At 38.2% G+C, this 21,190-nt stretch overlaps 1 protein-coding gene and 1 non-coding gene across 2 annotated transcripts in view; both read right to left on the bottom strand.

Annotated features, from left to right (window-relative positions):
- POLA1 (DNA polymerase alpha 1, catalytic subunit) overlaps window positions 1-21,190 on the bottom strand; it is a 353,817-nt gene that overhangs the window by 277,030 nt on the left and 55,597 nt on the right. Inside the window, exons 18-26 of the mRNA XM_077807202.1 lie at window positions 20,540-20,629; window positions 19,033-19,149; window positions 17,582-17,757; window positions 17,010-17,139; window positions 16,419-16,538; window positions 13,528-13,624; window positions 12,422-12,546; window positions 7,779-7,928; window positions 7,425-7,547 (exon numbers count right to left, since the gene is read on the bottom strand). Of these exons, the coding sequence (XP_077663328.1) occupies window positions 7,425-7,547; window positions 7,779-7,928; window positions 12,422-12,546; window positions 13,528-13,624; window positions 16,419-16,538; window positions 17,010-17,139; window positions 17,582-17,757; window positions 19,033-19,149; window positions 20,540-20,629 (1,128 nt within the window). The remainder of the gene's footprint in view (window positions 1-7,424; window positions 7,548-7,778; window positions 7,929-12,421; window positions 12,547-13,527; window positions 13,625-16,418; window positions 16,539-17,009; window positions 17,140-17,581; window positions 17,758-19,032; window positions 19,150-20,539; window positions 20,630-21,190) is intronic.
- Window positions 12,987-13,120, bottom strand: LOC144259732 (small Cajal body-specific RNA 24). The gene has a single exon (XR_013344879.1).

Raw genomic sequence — 21,190 nt, 5'->3', positions numbered from 1 at the left:
GGGACAACTAGAACAGCATATAGTATAAGGTATCTGAGTACCATGAATTTGTATAGAATCAGAGGGTTAGGAAGGACCACAAGGGTCATCTAGTGGCATTATGATATTTACTTTTGTCATCTATCCCTTTCCTAATGGTTCCTAACATTGTTAGCTTTTTGAACTGTTGCTGCACATTGAGTAGATGTTTTCAGAGGACTATCCACAATGACTCCAAGATCTCTTTCTTGAGAGGTAAGAACTAATTTAGATCCCATCATTTTGCAACAGTTTGTTTTCCAATAAGCATTATTCTGCATTTATCAACACTTAATTTAATCTGCCATTTTGTTGCCCAGTCACTGAGTTTTGTGAGATCTCTTTGTAATTTCTTGCAGTCTGCTTCAGACGTAACTATCCTAAGTAATTTTGTATAATTTGCAAATTTTGTCAGCTCGCCGTTCACCCCTTTTTCCAGATCACTTATGAATATGTTGAACAGCACTGGTCCCAGTTCAGATCCTTGGGGGACACCACTATTTACCTCTCTCCATTCTGAAAACTGACCATTTATTTCTACCCTTTGTTTCCGCCTTCTTAGGTGTGGAGGCATAGGATGCTGGGATGTGCCAGCAGATCGAAGGACATGATCATTCCCCTCTATTCGACACTGGTGAGGCCTCATCTGGAGTACTGTGCCCAGTTTTGGGCCCCACACTACAAGAAGGATGTGGAAAAATTGGAAAACGTCCAGCGGAGGGCAACAAAAATGATTAGGGGACTGGAACACATGACTTCTGAGGAGAGGCTGAGGGAACTGGGATTGTTTAGTCTGCGGAAGAGAAGAATGAGGGGGGATTTGATAGCTGCTTTCAACTACCTGAAAGGGGGTTCCAAAGAGAATGGATCTAGACTGTTCTCAGTGGTAGCAGATGACAGAACAAGGAGTAATGGTCTCAAGTTGCAGTGGGGGAGGTTTAGGTTGGATATTAGGAAAAACTTTTTCACTAGGAGGGTGGTGAAACACTGGAATGCATTACCTAGGGAGGTGGTGGAATCTCCTTCCTTACAAGTTTTTAAAGGTCAGGCTTGACAAAGCCCTGGCTGGGATGATTTAGTTGGGGATTGGTCCTGCTTTGAGCAGGGGTTGGACTAGATGACCTCCTGAGGTCCCTTCCATCCCTGATATTCTATGAATCTCACCGGTTCCAATATGGCATCATTAATTGTGAAAGTCACCTTACTTGGGCACTGAGGCTGCAGAATGTCCAACAGTCAATGGACTTGGACTTCCTCTAGAAATATCTGGAGATCACTAGCCACCCTTCGTAGTAAAGTCCTCACTATGGTCTTCTGGTGGGGATGCCTCATCCAAGGAAGAGGAGGAGATTTCCAACTGAACTACTGGTACCTGTGGTTCTGGTTGAACATCATCCTTTTCCTCCTACACTGACAAAACCGGTTGTTCACACAAGGAGAATGAGTGGAATCCTGGGTGGGTCCCAGATGTCTGAAATAGGGATCATATGGGACCCCAATAGGGCCAAAAAAGAGGGCCAAGTGTTTGAGAGGACCCCATCGCAGGGGGATCATTGGTCTCCTAGGCAGGTCATGTTCATAAAGGTAGCGACAATAAGTCCTAAGTCACCTGTCCAAGCTTAGTTCTGTCTGTGGAGATTAAGAATGGGCCAGCTCATCAGATCCATCAGAATCCAGAAATCAGCCCTGTTGTAACAGCAATTAGTACAAAGGCAATCCTGCCTGATGGCTGTAAGAAAGACAGTTCCTGAGACACCAAAGGAATCTTCTGGTGTAGTAATTTCCCTCAGGGGGGCTGGGCAAGAGAAGAGAGAAGACTGCAGTGAGGGGAAGATATCCTCTGGGGCCATGTAGGTCTCTGTGCATCCTGGTGTGCGGCGAGTTCTGATGGTCCAATGGTTGCAGTACATCCCTGGTTCCAGAGTGTGTTTTGGGAAGATGCATCAGAACCATAAAATCTGGAGCGGCACTTGTAGATGGGACTGGCAGATGCAGGGGTGGTGGAACAATTTGTATGGTGGGGGTGCTGAGAGCCATTGAACCAAATTGTAAATCCTGTATAGGATTGAAACCACTTCAAGCCAAGGGGGTGCTGCTGCACCCCCAGTGCCTCTAGTTCCAGCACCTATAGAAAAATGATTGTGCTTGTGCTTCAGTACCAGAGTCCCCAACGGACCCAGTGGATCCTTCTTCCTGCACACCTTACTCTCCACCCTGGGGGTTTTCTGCAGAGCCAGTTACTTAGAAGTCTGTGTGTAAGGGCTCGCCCGACTCGATGGGCTTGGGGAAGGAATGCGCCTTTTATGGACAGGAGGATGGGGTCTCCACTCTAGGGAAACAAACTACACTGAGACCAACTGAACTAAGCTAAAAAGTAACTACTTACCTTTTTTACAGGTATTTACAGGTTTTGTGAAATGCTGAAGCCAGAAAGGACACTGGATCCTGACTCAGACCATGTGGAGTTAAGAAGGAATTGAGAGGGGGTTAACCTGCACCGCTTCTTATACCCTCGCTCAGGAGCATGAGGAGATCCACTGCGCATGTGTGGGCCAACCGACACAGCTTGTTAAAATCCCTAGACTCAGGCGCATGCAGACCCACATGTGGAATACACATAAGGACCAGAACTTGAACTGACTCTTACCTGTCCAGCAGGACACTGAAACGCTAAAGGAGCCTCTGAAGGAAAGAGCTTTGTACTGGAAATGGTCATAACTCTATGTAAATTATAAAAATTGTCATGTATGAAGAATGTATGCAAATATAGAGACAGCCTCCATCAGCTCAAAAGAAAAAACCTTGAGATACCAGACAGAATTTAAAAAAAGTTTTCCATCTTGAACATCCTTAGGTTTTTGTTGAAAAATTTGAAGTCCATTGCATCTTCCTCTTTTATGAAACATCTCAGGGAGAAAAGCACCACAAAAGGACTGCTGTCTTTTGAACTAGGATCCACAGTCCCTCCTACAATGTCTGAAGGATAGCAAGGACTTCTTCAATTTCACTGAATCATAAAGCACCACTTTGGTCTAACACCTGAATATTTAGAGGCAGTTAAGAACTCTTCTGCTTGGGCTTTCAAGTATCTAGGTCACATGACTCCACAAAAATCATATTGGATATCAAAGCTCTGGTGGAAGTGTGGATGCCATCCACACAAGAATCCAAAAAGGCAGCTACTAATGAGATTTTAAGAGGACCTGTTTCCCAGCTTGTGTTAGTCTCTCCCCCACCATATTTTGGGGAAGGAGGCCTGACAAGCTGCCCCATCCAGAACGGCTCTGGCAAAACATGTCGATGCACCAGAGGCCCAGAACACAACAACAGATGAACAAGACTCAAGGTGAAATGGAATGAAGCCCTGCTGCCTCAGCTCAGAGGAAGGAGATAGAAAAGGAAGAGAGTCCGTAAGGTACGATGTCTGTTTCCCTTTGTTTTAATTTTCAATTAACGTATTTCGGCTTTTTGATTTCACTTTCTCTTCTTTCCCTTGCCCCTCCTTCCCAGCTCCCTTTCACAGACAGTGGTGACAAACAGCTGCAATCTTTGACTACCAGGGCCTTAGAATTAATTTAAAAATCTGAATAGGAAATTTGAAATTAACCTGACTGGCAAACTTCATCCTTTCACTTAATGTACTGCAACAGGAATTTCTGTAACTTACCTACAAGTTGTGGTGAAAGAAAGAAGAGTAATTCTGCCCCTCTGTGGTCTAATTTTCTGGCCAAGAAGGTGGGTCACCTGGGGAACTAATTGGAACACTAAAGAACCATGTCCAAGAGGAGATGCCACTACGTGGAAAGACCACTGATCTGGGGTCACAGCCAATGGCAACCAAGTTAGCCTCAGACAGCAGCTTGGCAACTCTTCTGTTGTCCCACAAGAAACAGCCTTCTTCCCAGGGGATCCTGAATACAGAAGCCAAACACATCTGACATTCCATTGGAAGGCTGCTTGTCAAAAAGGCTGAAAAAGAGGGACCTTATACTTACTGTCACTGGTCTGTAGAGAGCTAGCTGATCACGTGGTACTGCCTCTCCTTGTTTCCAGTTGCTAAATTACATTACAGGACAGCTAAAATTACATTAAAAACTCTATTACTTTTCCATGTAAGCAACTGCTGTAGTTACCACAAGAAAAGTAGCCCATGAAACTCATTAAAGTTTGTTCACACTATGAAAAAGTTTCAAAACCACTGTACTATAACCCAACCCAACAATACCCCATTTGGATGGCAAATACTGCAGAGAATCCTTTTTGATTTGTTTTTAAAATCCCATTCAATTATAAAAATAATTCATGTAAAATATATCTACTGGTCTTCAGTTTTAGCAAACACTTGTGCTTATAAACATTGAAGGCCAAATTTGAGTTGGCAGCGTTCATATATTCTCTCCCTTTTTGGAAAGCATTTTTCTTCTTCCAGAATATATAAAAATTGTACAAATAAGTTTGTGATACGATGTAATATTTCAGATTAAAACTAAAATAACCCCCACAGATAGTCTATATCATGAAAAAAAATAAATTAAAAATCATGGAAGATCAATTTAAAAGTATGTGACCATCTTTGAGTACACAATCATTTATTGACAAGATTGAGACTTAATTGTTTAATGATCTCAAAGTATCTATCGCCATCTAGTGAACAACCACTACAATTACTACACTAGTCACTTTACAAATTACATTTTATGTTTCAGAGTAGCAGCCATGTTAGTCTGTATTCGCAAAAAGGAGTACTTGTGGCACCTTAGAATTGGAATCACACACACACGAAATTCATGCTGCCCAAATTTCCCCACTGAAAGTTAACCTAAATATGCCTGCAGTTGTACCAGTCTGTACTGAGTTTCCAACATCATTAACTAAATACAGTTGTGTCAGATGGGATCTGCATCAGAGATTCAGAAGAGCACTTACCTTCTATAAGAAATGATGTTGATGGCATATGTCAGGGGTCAGTAACCTTCGGCACAACGCCCACTGGCCAGGAACGGCGAACCATGGCCGCTGGAAGCTGTAGGGGGGCCATGCCTGCGGACGGTCAGCATAAACATAACACCTCGCGGCCCGCCTGCAGATTACCTTGATAGGCTATGTGCCGAAGGTTGCCGACCCCGGTGTATGTGCTGCACCTCTCACGTGCACAGCTATGTTGCCCTTCATAGAAGGAATTTCTGCCACATCACATGAAATTCTTTTGCCATTAAATCCAAGTGTGCATATGAGGTAATTTCTCCCCAATTAATATGATTTTTAACAAGTTTTTAAAGAATGTGTAATTCCTGAAGTTTTTAGCCACCACAACACACTTGCATGGTCCAACCTACTTCTAATATGTCATCACAACCAAACCCAATCTCACCAAAATACTATTAATAAAAGTTAATAATATTGACAGTTTTCCAGTACTTTACACTATATGAATTTCCAGCTTTGTTTGTGTTTTTCACACTGAACTTTCTGCAAATATATTTACGGTGCAGCCCTCAACTACGGGATGGTTTGACAACAGAGTAAAATGTAGCACTTCAAAATCCGACCTACATCTATTCAAATTACATTCCCTGGAGATATTTCGTATCACCTTATTTACCTATGCACATATCATCAGGTGCATAAGAAATAACATTTAATCACATTTCAAAGAAAAACTTCTTATATGTTACTTTAAATTAGATCCCTAAGACTTTTCCTGATATTATTTTTTCTCATTTACTTCTTGATACAGACAGCCCACAGCTCCTGCTACTGACAGTAATGCAATTTATATTAGCATTAAGTGACTGGCAAAAATCTAGGCACCAAGAGGTTAACACATTAAATGGTTTAAGACACTCTCCCTTCTAGCTATAGTATTGCAGTATTAACCAAAAAGAATGATTAAAAGAGGTTTCTTTTTTTTAAGAGTGAACTGAGTCTAGGTCTGTGGAAAAAAATTAATTAAACATTATCATTTCTCCTTACCTATTTACTGCCTACCCTTTCTATCACAGATCACTCTATAACACAGCAGATATAATAAGTTTAATCAGTTTCTACCATAATTATATACAGGTATGATCCAGAGCTCATTCTGAAAAATTCTGGCCTTTTTAAATAGCTATGTGAAAGCAAACTTTTCTTTCCTATTAAAAAAGAGAGAGGGACAAGAATATGAGTATTAAAAAGATCAAACTGAAACCAAATGAGGTAGAGGTCTTGTATAACGAGTGAGAATATAAAAAAAATGGTTGGAATTCATGGACTGTAGTCTAATTCAGCTATAAATTTGTTCAAAACTGTATTTGTCTTGTAGTTCACTTAAGAAGTTGGTACAATAAGTGTCTGAATCTTAAATACAAGATATTTCCCAAGGATACTAAAATCTTTAGTCTCCCTCACACCAATCATTCACAATAACCCCTTGGAAGCTTAACATTTTATTTCCTAACTAAATATTTGCACTCTGTTTTTTGTAAGATTAAATACAGTGGCTAGGCTGCTCAGTTTTTAAAAATAACGAGAAAAGGAATATTTGTTTTGATGGGAAGACGGACAGAATAGTACAGACTTCATAAAGAAAGAAGAATGAAATCAAGGTTTTTTTATTCATCAAACTTGTCAGTGTCCCTTAAAAAATTTTGGATCCTTTTGAGTCCATGACATGAATTGTAACTGCAGGAAGTAGCAGCATCTAAGGCTACGGCTATACTACAGCCCTTACAGCGGTGCTGCTGTACCGATGCACCTGCACCACTATAAGCTATCTAGTGTAGCCCTTTAAGCCAACAGGAGAGAGCTCTCCTGTCGATTTAATTAATCCACCCAAAGGAGTGGTGGTAGCAACGTCTGTGGGAGAAGCTCTCCCACCAACATAGCACTGTCCTCACCGGCGCTTAGGTTGATGTAACTTATGTCGCTTGCGGTAGGAGAGTGGCTTATTCACACCCCTGAGCGACATAAATTATACCAATATAAGTGGTAGCGTAAACAGAGAGAGCAAAGCACCAATTCAACAAGGTTCTTAAACACAGGCATAACTTTATGCACGCAAGCAGTCCCACTGAAGTCAAATAGTCAGCTAAGCACATTGCTGAACTGGGGCCTACATTACCAACTGTTTCCCGTCATGGAAAATTTACAAGTAAACATTGATCTGGCTACCACAGACCAGTTCAACATGACAAACACCAAAGGAAGACCCAAATCTATGGCTACAATTTGTTTTATTATTTTTTTAATTGCTTAACTCTATTCTTGTCACCTGTCCTTCTGCATTACAAAAAGGCCAAAATAAAATAATTACAAAGCAAAAATGAAGGCAAAAGATTTGTAAGTGAGTAAAGACCAATCTACTACTCAATGAAACCTGGGATGATTTAAGTTTACCATTTTAAAATGCTATTTAAGTGACTCACCTCTCTCCCTTTGTGTGTCACCAAAGCTGCCAAAGGCTTGGCATAGAATCTACTGTAGGAAAACCCCAGACAGCCGTACATGCTATTAGCTGTAAGCTTCAAAGCCTTCTGCCTGATATCATACTGAAAAGGAACATAACCAATATATTAATCACCATAACCACCAAACAGAAGCTGAATGCAATATTATCAAGTTAGCTATTTCTGACACCTATCAGCTCTCTAAACCACAAGGGAGCATCTTACAATTTGTTTCCGACCTCCATTTACTATTAATCACTCCTATTCTGTAGTCTGAGCAATGAACTTAAATAAGGTATAGTGAAGGCAGAGGAGTGCTTCCATAAGACACACCTGTAAATAGAGGTCAGGATTTAAATCAGTCTGTTTCATCAATTGCTTGACTTGTCTCCTTCTCTCCACCAGCTTCCTGATCTCTTTAGGCAAAATTCCCATTTCTAGAGATGGATCTGGTAGTTCTGGAATTTCTTCTTGCATTCCATCCTGTCAAATAATCATTTATTTTACCAAGTATTTGCTTTAAAAGTAGATTTTTAGTCTATTAAAAAGCAAGGACATGAAAAAGTTAGTTCATTTTTGCAGAGTAAAAAGGAAACTGCACTCTCAGTACACAGTTTAAGATAGCAGAATTGAAGGTGGTTTTCATGCTTTTCAGCTGTATTAATTTTGTGCTGCTGAACCACTGACCCCCAGAATTCTCGAGTCTATTATTGTCTATTCACTGCCAGTACACTAACACTCTTCTAATGCACCCCAAAAGACTTGGCTCTCAGATGTCACACTAGGAACAGAAAAAGAAAAGGAGTACGTGTGGCACCTTAGAGACTAACCAATTTATTTGAGCATAAGCTTTCGTGAGCTACAGCTCACTTCATCGGATGCATACTGTGGAAAGTGTAGAAGATCTTTTTATACACACAAAGCTATTACCAGCAGGAGAGTGGGGTGGGGGGAGGTATTTTTTCATGCTTTGTGTCTATAAAAAGATCTTCTACAAAGCATGAAAAAATACCTCCCCCCACCCCACTCTCCTGCTGGTAATAGCTTTGTGTGTATAAAAAGATCTTCTACACTTTCCACAGTATGCATCCGATGAAGTGAGCTGTAGCTCACGAAAGCTTATGCTCAAATAAACTGGTTAGTCTCTAAGGTGCCACAAGTACTCCTTTTCTTTTTGCGAATACAGACTAACACGGCTGTTACTCTGAAACCTGTCATAGGAACAGAAAGTATCTGGGGTATATTAGCACCGCTGCAAGAAGACAGGTTAAAAATGAATTGTTTCAGAGCCGTAGGGACAAGAGTTTCAGATACCAATTGTATTTGTATACCAATTTGCTTCTGAAGGACAAAGACAAGCAACATGGCTTCCTACTTGAGCTGTGTACAGAAGGAGTTATTCGAACTTGAATGCTTTGCCAATACAAGCCATAATGAGATAACTCTCACAAGTGATTCCTCTCCCCTTTCCAAGCACATACATTTTTAATAAATAAAGAATATTGGAAAGATGCATATATCATCATTTTACACCTCAATTTCAGTGTGATAACAGTCTCCAGGTTTGGAATTTAAGCACAAAAATACACACTATTTTCAACCTTATTCCTTTGAAAGGGGATGGATATTTGTTTAAAAATTGTGTTCTCAGGCAATACTGCTAGGTTGAAATGTGTTTGCCAGCCTATTGGAGCAGGGACGAGTATCACAAACAGTGGGGGCCTTTGCAAACACTTTTCAGAAAAGAGCAGCTTTGTATATATTATTGTTTACAGCTAAGAGCCAAAATAATGTATTTAAATCATTTACCTGAAGTTTCCTAATACACCTATCAGGGAAAAAAAGCACTCTGACCATTTCAGGGATTTATAATTAAGAAAACACTGCCTGGCTTTGCAAGTTACAGACCAACATGTAAAGTCAAGGACAGATTTTACCAACAAACTTGGTGTCGTTATTGGCCTCATACGGGTGGGGTACCTACAGTGCAGCGGTTTACACATTTACATATACTTTCTGCTATATGCCCATGGATTTTCTTTGGATCCAAACACTCCAAATCAAGAGATGTACATAATTGTACAGATATAAATCTTAAAGAGTTCCAACTCTTGAACTGTGCCTAAATGTGAACACGGTGGCAAAACTACAACCACTTTCATAGGCTTCAATTAATCCGGCATTAGCTTATGAGACAAAGTGTCAGAAGTGGAATGATACACCCATCAACTTAGGAATGAGCCAAAAGCTTCTATGTTAACGAAGGATACTTCTGTATAATTATCACCACAAAGGAGAAAGAAAAATAAATCTAAATGTCCAGAGTCCAGAAAGTTATAAAAGGTATTGCTGAAGATGGACCATTCAGAAACGTTAGGTTGTTTGATTTAACAGTTCACCCTGATCTAGAAGACAACCAAGAGAGTCACCCTCAGCCAGGGTGGATAAAAAAAGAAAAACCCAAACAATTTAGAAAAAAAATCAGTTTTTAATTTAAATTAAATTCAGGTTTAGTCTTAAAAAATAAATCTATTGAAAATTAAATCTGACACTGACAACCCATGTTAGAGCCTAAATTTATTATAGTCCATTAAAATCATTTATAATAAAAACAAAAACAAAAAAAATCCATGTTTGTTGGCAAGTTTAGGTTGAAGTCACTGGCTAAGCAGAGTTTACTGACGTATTAAAACAGCTTTTGACAGCTTAGCACCTTCTGCAGGTGCAAACAGAATTTTTTTTCATTTCAGTTTATTCAACTAGTTCAATTCAACATCTAGCTGACTCAAAGTTAAGAAACCAACTGGGAATTGAAAAAGCAGAAAAGTTGGTTTTCTTCTTCCAATCTCTGAATAAAAACCAAGGGCATGTCTATACAGCACCAACAAAGTGTGCCAGAGGGGTGTGATTTGTAAAGCACTCTAATGTGTTGCACTCTAATTGCAGGTAGACTCTGCTGTTGTGCTCTAGAAGGTGTCGAGTTCATGTTAACATAGTCCATTAACGTGAACGAGGTACTTTTTAGTGCACACCAGCAGGATCTATGTGCGGCAGTTAGACCACAACATGTTAGACCTTTACAAATTACACTCACTCTGGCATCCTTCGTCAATGCTGTGCAGACGAGTCCTAGGTGTGAGAAGATCAGATCCCCTAGTTGTAAAATCTTGAAGGACATGGTGACCAGGAACAATCAGTTCAATTCACCGAGTATGGACAATACCATTTTTGTTTAATAAATCAGTTAGTTTTAAATGCAAAACTGTTTTAAACAGCCTCCTTCTTATGTATCCAGCACATTTAAGGTAATTTTATTTATTTTTAAAAAAAGAAAAACTAAAATGCTGATTTTGTGAATTTTTAACTGAATTTGAATTGCCACCTAAACAGAATTTCACCTAGATCACATGTAAAAAGTTAATCACCTAGTAAATAAGAAATGCATGATTCACCATTTTCTAACCTAATACAAATATAAAAATTAAGCATCTGAATAAATGCAAGTTAAGCTATGTACCTGCTTAAATAACTGTATATAGATATATAGTGTATCCTCCTGATTGCAAGAAGAAGGACCAAATGAAGCGTGAAGGATATATTTAGTTGCAAATCAACGTTTTAATAGTTACCAACCAACAAGAATCAACCTCTTTTTAGGAAGATAATCATGTTTTGCATTTGTATTTTTTAGTTAAAATTGATGATTTAAAATCATTAGTAAAAATTTGTGATTTAAGTAGCTTTGATTTGAATCTATCCATTTTACCTGCACCCCACAAATGCAGCAGGCACAGAACAGGCTCCTGAATTGACACACTGTTTATTCCATCATTGAACCCAACTGAAGGGGCATATTGCTAGTCTGCAGCTCAAGTAACTAGTACCACAGAGACAGTCAAACACCCCTGGTGGCTCCAGTCAATTCATATTCTCCAGTTAAACATATTTAGTGTTCAGGACTATAGAACGGAGTATGTCCCATGGAGCATACATTTTGCATCAGATAGCCAATACATTTCAGAGACATAATAAACCAAGTGAAGGTCCAATCTTACAGCTATATGGATTTCCCCCAACCTCATTTGGTAAACTGCAATTGAAAGGTTTCACAGAAGAAATGCTTTTATAAGGAGAAACATGAATAAGGAGGCTGTTTGTTCAGCTGAACAGAAGGAGCGAGTTCCAAGCATAAAAAGGACTGATATGGAAATATGCAAAGGTGAGCATAGAAGGAGAATACAAAAGGTAAGTTCAGAAAAGCAACTTGCAAGAAATTGTAGGAAGAAATTAAAACAGATGTAGATGGGGTGGAGTGGTATAGTGACTAAAACGGGAGGATGAGAAATGTGAACCCAAAAAGAAGCCCATGTGAAGACAATGTGAAGACAAAAAGAAGCCTATGGGAGAAGGATAGAATGGCAAGACAGGAAGTTTATTTCTGTAGTGCTTTTATACAGATGCAAGATGACATGTATGGAGGCCAGGGATGAGAAAAAAAATGCTTCATTAGTTTGGACGATGACAAGGCACAGAAAAGGGATTTAGCAGCATAAAAAAAAGGTGGATTGTATAGAAGAAGTTGTAGAGGAACAAGAGATAGGATTAACTAAACCTTCAATAAATCCTCTTGTATGGGAGAGGATAAGGAATGGAACAACATGCCAGGGGTGCAAGCACAAGGAGTATTATTGAAAGGAAATAGATGCAACAGTTAGATAGCACATTCAAGGAACTTGGAAGCAAAAACACAATTCCCTATATTGTGTTCTTCCTTGCAGGAAGGATTGTCCTCCTTGCAAGTTTGGAAATCGCCTAGCACATAGTGAGTGCTACCAAAAGTAAAAATAATGACGACAGGGTATTGAGATAAGCATGTAGGATCAGTTTCCAGCCAGGATGCTGTTACAATTTAATTCACATGAAACACACTGAAGATTTGAACCTCAAATCAGAACACTAATAAAGCACACACAAACCTCTGCCCTTTTCTGTGCATCTGATGACTCTCTCTGCACTGTGGTAAAACATATGTTGAACTCCTGGATAATTGAAGGGTACAAGCTGTTGAAGTCCAGAAGCAAAATAAATGTGTCATAAAAACCTGAAATAGAATACAGAGTAGAAGGTATAATACAGTGTGAGGATCCATATAATTAATTATTCATCCCCACTAGATACCTAATCCAATGCCCATTAAAGCCAAATTAAAGATTTCCATTGAGTTTCAGGGCCCAATTCAGTAACTATAAATAAGAAATTTGACTAATATGGATGCATCTGTGGTGGGGGAGGAGAAGACTTCATACAGTGAAGTGGGGAGGTTTGGGACAGGGCTGTGAGTGTCAGAAGTTTTTGCAGGAAAAGAAGTGACCCCACTCCCATATTACATGGCTGAACCCAGACTAAGCTGAGTGTTGCCAGTCTACACAGTTTTGTAAAAGCTTGAGAAGTAGCTTGAATTCAGAGACCAGTGCACTATGTGATGTGTCTAAGCAACAGTCCTAAGAAAAGGTTCAGATGTGCTATTAGCCAGTGATTGAGGACTGTCAGAAGTGGAACGATCTAACCCCTCTTAACTTGCCAGGGTTAAACAGACAGCTTCTGTATTATTGTAGGATGCTTTTGTACAGTTATCACCACATATAGGAGAAACAAAGAAAAACCTTAAGCATCCACTAGCAAAAATATACACATGCTATACACAACCTAAATAGAAAAAACCCTAATTTATCCATGATGCTGCATGAAAGAAATACTACTCTACTGGCAAACAAAATTAAGCATTCTTTCCTGTTTGTACCCAAAATGAAAAGCACATATATAAAAGTTACTTCTGTGTCTATATCCTTACAAGAAAGTTGTGCTACATTGCTTCCCCCCGACCTTCTCAAGATTCTGGCCTAATAATCATCATTCTGGATTCTTTTCCTTTCATATAAAAGGGGTTGCGGATTTTCCCTGCCTTTTGCTTTGAAACTTTTTGAACAAACAGCAATGAAACAGCATTTTAGTTTAGCTGGAGCTAACCTTCACATTTATGACCAGATATACTGCTTTGAGCAGTAAAATTGCCAAATCTTACCCACTTTTGGATCCAACACTAGACCCCCAGCATATGCTGCCTTCTTTCTCCCTATCTTTGATTTATTCTGATCTTCAACATCTTCATCTTCATCCACCTGTATTTGGCATAAAAAAATTCCTTCATCTAGCCTCTTTTAAAAATAATACCAAGTTTCTAATTTAGAAGTCTTCATTTACAAAAGAAAAACTGGAATGAGTGGGATAAGAATGGAGTTTTTTTCTAACAGACATCTACTACATGAATATTTTTATCAATATCCTGATTAAGGCTCTTTCCATCACAAAATTGCACTATGATTCACTGCTCTGGGAAGAGACTGATCACAAAAGATTACACAGTCTTTTAGGAATCGTCACCATAGAACAGAGCACTAGTCTATGTTGTGTTTGACACCCAACGGTGGAGAGAAAGCAAAGTTACTTTAAAAGAATATTATTGAATTAATTTAAGCCCAAAATCTAGTTTACAAAAATAGCGTTTTTAAAAAAAAAAAAACCAATACACTTTAGATCAATAGCAATGCTTGCAATTTTTATTCTGATAAGAATTTTTTTTTTGAATTAAACATTGCCTCAGTGTAGTAATGCAAGTAAGGGAGAAAGTGAAACTGATTATAATCAAACCATGAAAGTGACTGCTGCTGTTGGGCATCTCAGCACCGAGAACGTTCCTGGTATAGTCTGAATCTGTTCTCCTGGTGCCGGAGTCGATATGGGTGCTCCCAGGACCAGGCCCCGTATGAACAGAGCGAGTTGCACCACAGTTTGCTCCTTTCTGCTCATGCTTGACACCATCTCAGACTTGGGGGGCTTATCACACAACAACTTTTTCCTGTGCCTCTCTTTGTGTGAGGACACTAAGCTCCTTCCTAAGCTCCTACCCCATTGCTCAGAGCAACCCTTTTTGATACCCCAGTGCCACTTTCCCAGCGGATATCTTTGAAGTTGCCTATCTGCCCAAGGGACCGCTGGACAATACAGACCTGCCCATTAGACAGGTCTTGAAGCATAGCTCTTCCAGAGCCAATGCCACCTTCGTGGATCATTCCAGAAGAAAGCGTTTCAGCCTCACATCTTGCGACCTGAAGTCGCTGCAGAGAAAAATAGGCAGCCCAAGCATCTGCTAGGGATACGGGATTCTCCCAGACAGAATAGGCCCTTCTATGTGAGTCTTTCAGGAGGATTAGCCCTCAGTCTTCCACAGGTAGTAAGAAGGAACCTAGCTGATGTCCAACCTGCTTAACTGCTCAAGCTAAACTTTCTAAGAATGAGGAGCACAGGGTACATGTGCCCCCCTGCACACTGATAGTCAAGAAAAATCCAGTCTTGCTGTGACACATGGCTAGAAGGGGTTAAACATCCTGCAAAATAAATAACCCTCAAAAGACGTGGGGAGATAATGTTTGTGGTTTTGTGTATTTAAATATGTGTGAGTAGGGTTGACAATGTAATGAACAGTCTCTGTCTATGCTGTATTCTGATAATTCAGAGATCAAAAGAACATCCTAGCATTTAAATGAATTATAAACACAGGATATCTCGTTATTCATCTCTCTTTGAAATGTATAGCAAATAATCTGTAATTGGTGGAGGAACAAGCAAATTGCCTTATGTTAATTCTATAAGTACTGGTGATGAACCTCCTTCAAAGTCATCCTAATTACCTTTTGTTCCCTGAGGAACTCCAATTTGCCAAAGAGAACATAAAATTGTACAAAAGATTCTTGGGTCCTGATTCTGTCATCTCAGATCCGCTTAGGCTTCAGCAGAGGAAACTGGAGTCACAAGACTGAGGTCCCAGTTATGCTGGTATGCCCTGAATATGATATTTGGACATTGGACTATAACCTATGAACTATTTGAAAAAGAACTCTTTGCAACTACTACGCTCACCATCTCTGCTATGAATCTGAACCTAAATGAATTGAACTCATGTCTGTATGCATATTGATCTTTTAACCATACTCTCTCTCTATTTTTTAAGAAATTTTAGTTTAGTTAATAAGAATTGGCTGTAGCATGTATTTGGGCAAGATCTGAAACATAATGTATTCAATCCTTTGGGATTGGTAAAACCTTTTCTTTTATATGATGAAATACAATTTTCAGAAATCATCATATTTGACTTAGGTACCTAGATGGAAGCCTGAGGCTGGATCACTTTAAGGGAACTGTGTTGTTTGGACTTCTGAATAACCAGTAAGGTAAGAAAGAAGCTGTTTTTGCTGGCTTGGTAAATCTAAGTAATGGAATATCCACCAGCTTTATGGGGATTGTCTGCCCCATTCTTTGCTGTTCACCCTAACTGAATGACCATAGCTGGCCCACACTCAAACGCTGGTCACATTTGCACACAAGCTGCATGCGCACCTATAGTGGGACACATGTGTGAAGAAGATATTAAGATATTAAGTTTTTTCTAAAAACCTTATTGGTATCTGTAAGGGTCTTTTCAACAAGGGAGAAACTGACTGGTTCACAGAAAAATAAAGGAACTGACTATATACCAAGTACCATTAAATGTACAAATTAAACACAAAAAAACCTGAAAAAATATTTGATAAGATTACTGATCTTGAAAGAAGTTAAGTGCTCCTGTAATTATAATAGGTAAAAAACTTCAGACAGCAATGTGTTTTTTCAAGTTGACAGTGTCCCTTTAACCACAGGCTTTTCACTTCACACTTAAGACAAATTGTTATTATATCTTGGAAAAAGTTCTTGTTGATCTGACGTTAAACTATTCCTGTGATTGGATATAATTACTTTTTCATGTTTTCGTAAAGAAAATGATGTGCAAAGGAAAAAAGTATTAGTGTTTTTATAAGAATTTATCTAAAAAAGATCATGGAAGAAGTAAGTCAAAACAAGAATATATTTGGGACCCACCAGCTTCTGCTGAGGCTTTTTAAAAACTTGCTTGTCAGGCACAATATAGTCTCTCTCATAAAAAGCATGAAGCAGCAGGAACTCATTACGCTCTGATCGCCCACCCATCATTGTCCTTGACTATGGAGGAAAAAAACAGAAGAATTCAAAACAAACTGGAGAAACCAAAATATTGATGCACAAAAATGAATTAAGACATAGATTTCAACCAGATACAGTCTTCTCATATATGCTATTTTCTTTTACAAGGTAAATATCTATTTTCAGGGTTATGTAATTTTGTTTGTGGGGCTTTTGCACCACACATAAACAGGTCTACCAAATGATACAACCATCTGTCCATTTCCACCTAAATACTTTCATAGCACAAACTCTAATGTCAGAAAGAAAAATCCCATGGAGGTCATCTAAATTTGAATATACTCCAACTAATAGTTTTCATCTCTTTGAAGGACAAATGACGCACACTATTCACAGTGCATAGTTAAGGAATTTGCAAGCACTGACTCAGCTGAGGCATTAACCATACCAAACCCAGAAAGCACAAGGCAATAGTTGCTTTTTAGGTGAAGGGAACGAAAACAAAATTACCATAACATTCCCAGAGATGTTTGTAATCTGCAGGGCTAGCGGAAGAACATTCAGCTCACACATGATTTGCAGAATGAATCTGGCATCTGTCCAGGTGTTCTCCAGCATGTACAGTAAGTGAGACGAATCACTGGGAAGAGAGGGAGAATGTCAAGTTTAAACCTGAAACATGTCGGTATGAATTTTGCAGAAGAGTAGACCTAAATTCTGTACAATGGCTCTAAGATCTCTTCAGTGTACCTGTGCCAAATTATGAAGCAAACTCATTTAGCTGCAAATAGTAATTCAAGATTGTTTATTCTATTAATGTACCTAAAGTAACATTTTCACACTGTATCTCTATTTGAACGACTAAGCCATGATCAGCAACACTGTTCTGAGAAACAGGGTTTGTAAAATACTTTTAAGATGAAAAACACAAAAGTATAGTACCCTGCTACTCAATCCCACATCTGCCTGATAAACCAAGTACAAAATTATATATAGAGACAAACTAAAAAAAATTAAATGCTGCGCCATTCCCCAACACAGAACTGCATTAAAAAAAAAAAAAAAAACACTAAGCAATATACCTGTACATATTTCTTATCTCTTCTGGTGGAATTGTTACCCTCTCCGTTTTCAAAATCTGATGGACCAATTCAGATAAATGGTAGCTCTTGCAACGAATTAATTCTTTTGCTGAAATTTCCACATCACAGATCATCCGACCACAGGCTGCATTCCTTTCAGCAAAGCCACCTCGACCCTTATCCATGCAAAAAAAATAATAATAATAATAATAATAATATGTAACATCACTTACTCAAATATATGTATACGGGGCTTGATCCAAAGGCCATTCAAGGCAGTTGGAATCTTCCATTTAAATCAATGGGCCTTGGATCAGGTCCTAAAGGAATTTTAGATATATTTCAGCAAAGCCTGTGGATATGAAGGACTGGGCACAGGACTCCCTTTAATAGCTAAGACTCAATCCTGCAAACCCTTACGTATGTGCTTAATTCTGTTATTATGTAGTCCCATTGAAATTTTACAACTCTCAGTAGTAAAATTAAGCACATGCATAAGGGTTTGCAGGATCAGGAAACTAACAATGAATGTCTGGCATGGAATCTGAATTTTTTTTTTTTTTTTAAAGACCACAATTTTTGCATATTAACAAGCAGTTTAGTAATTGACAGCACAAAAAAAGTCATAAAAACAACAAGTGAGGAGAACAAAGACACATTGGTGGGGAAAAACAGGGAATGAAGTGAACACAAGTATCAGCAGAGAGTGTGGTGAAGGGAAGAAGAAAGAGAGAAGAAACAAAATTGAATGTTTAACTTAAAGTGGAATTTTTGCTATCAATTTAATTAAATATTTTAATCGTGTTTATAGCTAATAAAAAGACAAAAATAACTCCTCCCCTTAAAAAAGTATTTCATTTGTCTTTCCCCTACCTTTTCCAATTTCAAAGAGAGTATCTATGTAGAAGAAGAAAAATCCTTATGAAAAAGAGAAATTAAAACACTGAAGAGTTTTCTGGTTGTGATGAAAATAGAAAAAAAAGCATAGGCCTATAAAAAAAAACCTATGTAAGAGGGAGGTGCTGTAGTTAAGTATTCAGAATGTCATGTTCTCAGAACAAGAACGTAATAAAACTAGTGAAATATAATTTAACTATTCTCTATGGGATGATTCACCAGTCAATCCAAGCCACATTTTCCCCTCATTATACAGTTGCACTAGACACAAAGACAAAGACATCTTTTCTCTATTACAGTTATTAATCTGTCATTACCACCATCTAGTTGAGAAATGTAAACTAAATTTGCCTAACTTGAAAATTAGTTTAGCTTATTACTATAATAAAATAGTCATACAAACATTCATTATGTCTGAACTGGGATGCAAGAAATCCAACATGACCAACAGTCAAAATACATCAGAGAGGCATTCAAAATACATTAGCTAAATTAATTCATTTTAATCACATGCAATGTAAAAGAACTTAAGAGAGACTTAAGCAATCTTTTACCCCAAGCTTTGGCATGATGGACCTCCTCAGTCGACCTATCTTGGACCAGTGAGGGACTTTGCACACATTAATTCTCTGCAGCAGCACTTCCAGATCAAAGCCATAAATATTATGACCCTTGCCACAAGAAGAAAGCAACAGAAAAAGGTTATAACAAATGCAAATTAAAGGACTTACTTTCATGTGTTTAAAAAAAAAAAATATAAAGGGCAAAGGAATTCTAATCTAATTGATGGCATCATCAGCATACCTCTTATTGGAAATTCTAAGGGAATTTATTCATCAGCAGTACTCATTAGTCCTGACATTAACAACACTGCTCAGCAGAATACTGAAATAAACTTTGTTTCATTATAATTGGCTCACAGTTCATACAGGTTCTTTCAATTTCATTCTCATGCCTCACAGCTAGTGACAGATCTCAATTTAAATTCTCTATTTAACCACATGTGAAGACATGTTTAAATAATTCCTTCTCCTTCCACTCATAAAACCCTCCAACTACTGATGTAAGTTATATATTCATGGTATCCTAGTAGTACCATATTCCATGCAGCATGGTACATAAAGGCAGAGTTCTTACATATTTAAAATCAAACATAGCTAAATAATGCCTTTTAAAGTTCAGAAATGCAAGAGAAACATAACCATTTGTTCCCTGAAGGTACTAGTCCCAATCCTCAGCTGAAACCAGAAAGAACACAGCACAACTCAGGAAGTGGGAATGCAGAAGTATTTTTAAAAGACACCTTTCTGCTCCCCTAAAGAAGGGTCATTGTGCACCAGGCTTAAGTCAATGGGAACTGCAGGTGCTTAGCTCTGAAAAATCAGGCCACTCAGTTACCTAACTTGCAGTATCCAAAATTTTGAAGTGTTGATATCAGCATTTTCACTGACAGAGAGTCTTTCCACAACAATTATAAAACTATTAAAGAGGATATTTGTTGCCAGCCATTATTAATTTTGCCAGCACTGCTCACTTCAGTAATTTGGTAAAAATAAATCTCACATTTCCCATATAAAGCATTTATCAAGTACAAAGAAAGGCTTATTTTGCCACAAAATAAACTTAACTGACCGATGGATTTTTAAAAAAAAATATTTATGTCTTGATTTTGGTATCAAACTATCCAAATGACATTAACAGAAATTACATGAGTATTTGGACAGATGATGAATAGACCCATAAGTATCAATATTCCACCTTCTCTGGTAACCCAAAAGCTTTTTTTTTTTTTTTAAATTAAGGAAGGTCGTTATGTTTTTAATAATATTTAAAGTGATAAGGGCTACAACATACTCCTGAAGAGCAATTCAATATCACATGTGTAAGTATGTACACCTGCTCTATTTTATAACCACTAAAGCAAGTTAAAATCATGATGCAGAGTGAAATAAATGTAAAAGCTTTAAGGGCACAAAGAAACCAAGAATTATGTTAACATCTGCCCAGTCAACATATTTCTTAGTTCTTATCTATTAAAAAGTCAAGTTAATAGCTACTTACCACAATAATATCTGGGTCAATTTTGTGAATCTTCGCAAGGAAAAAACCCAGCAACGTTCTCTCCGTTGCAGCAATCTCTATGTTAGCGTTCTAAGAGGAGCAAGAGGGAGTACCTGGTTTCAATGACCCAATAAATACTAAAAGTTTAAAAGAAAAACCTGATCCTTCACTGATTAGTTACAAGACTACAATAATAATAAACCACTGCAGAGTTTTTTCCTTCATAATTAAAGGCTTCTTGTTCTCATGCACATGACTACAGAAAGCTTTTCTCACATACCCTTTTCTGTTTTGCTTTCGGGTACAAGTGTTTCAAGAATCTTGCTAGGAGTCAGGAACAGCATGACAGTGCTACATATGATATACATAACATTTGCCCACAGGTTTAATATCACACACACAAAAAGAGTAGGTTACATTTTTGTTCTGCCAACCTTTTTAGTGCCTCTTAAAATGAAAAGAGGATTTTTGAAAAGAAATTTGGATGGACTTTACCGCACATGAAAATGAGAGACTAACACAACCAGCTTGAAATAAGTATAACAAAATAAAATACAATGTAAACTGCCGCACAAAGCTCTGCCAATGTACCTCAAATCTTACCTGCAACATTCTTCCTGAACCTTCTGAACTGCTAACTGTGCCAAATTA

The sequence above is a fragment of the Eretmochelys imbricata genome, chromosome 1 (assembly GCF_965152235.1).
Source record: "Eretmochelys imbricata isolate rEreImb1 chromosome 1, rEreImb1.hap1, whole genome shotgun sequence".
NCBI classification, from domain to species: Eukaryota; Metazoa; Chordata; order Testudines; family Cheloniidae; genus Eretmochelys; species Eretmochelys imbricata.
This window is presented reverse-complemented; position numbering and strand designations above follow the sequence as displayed.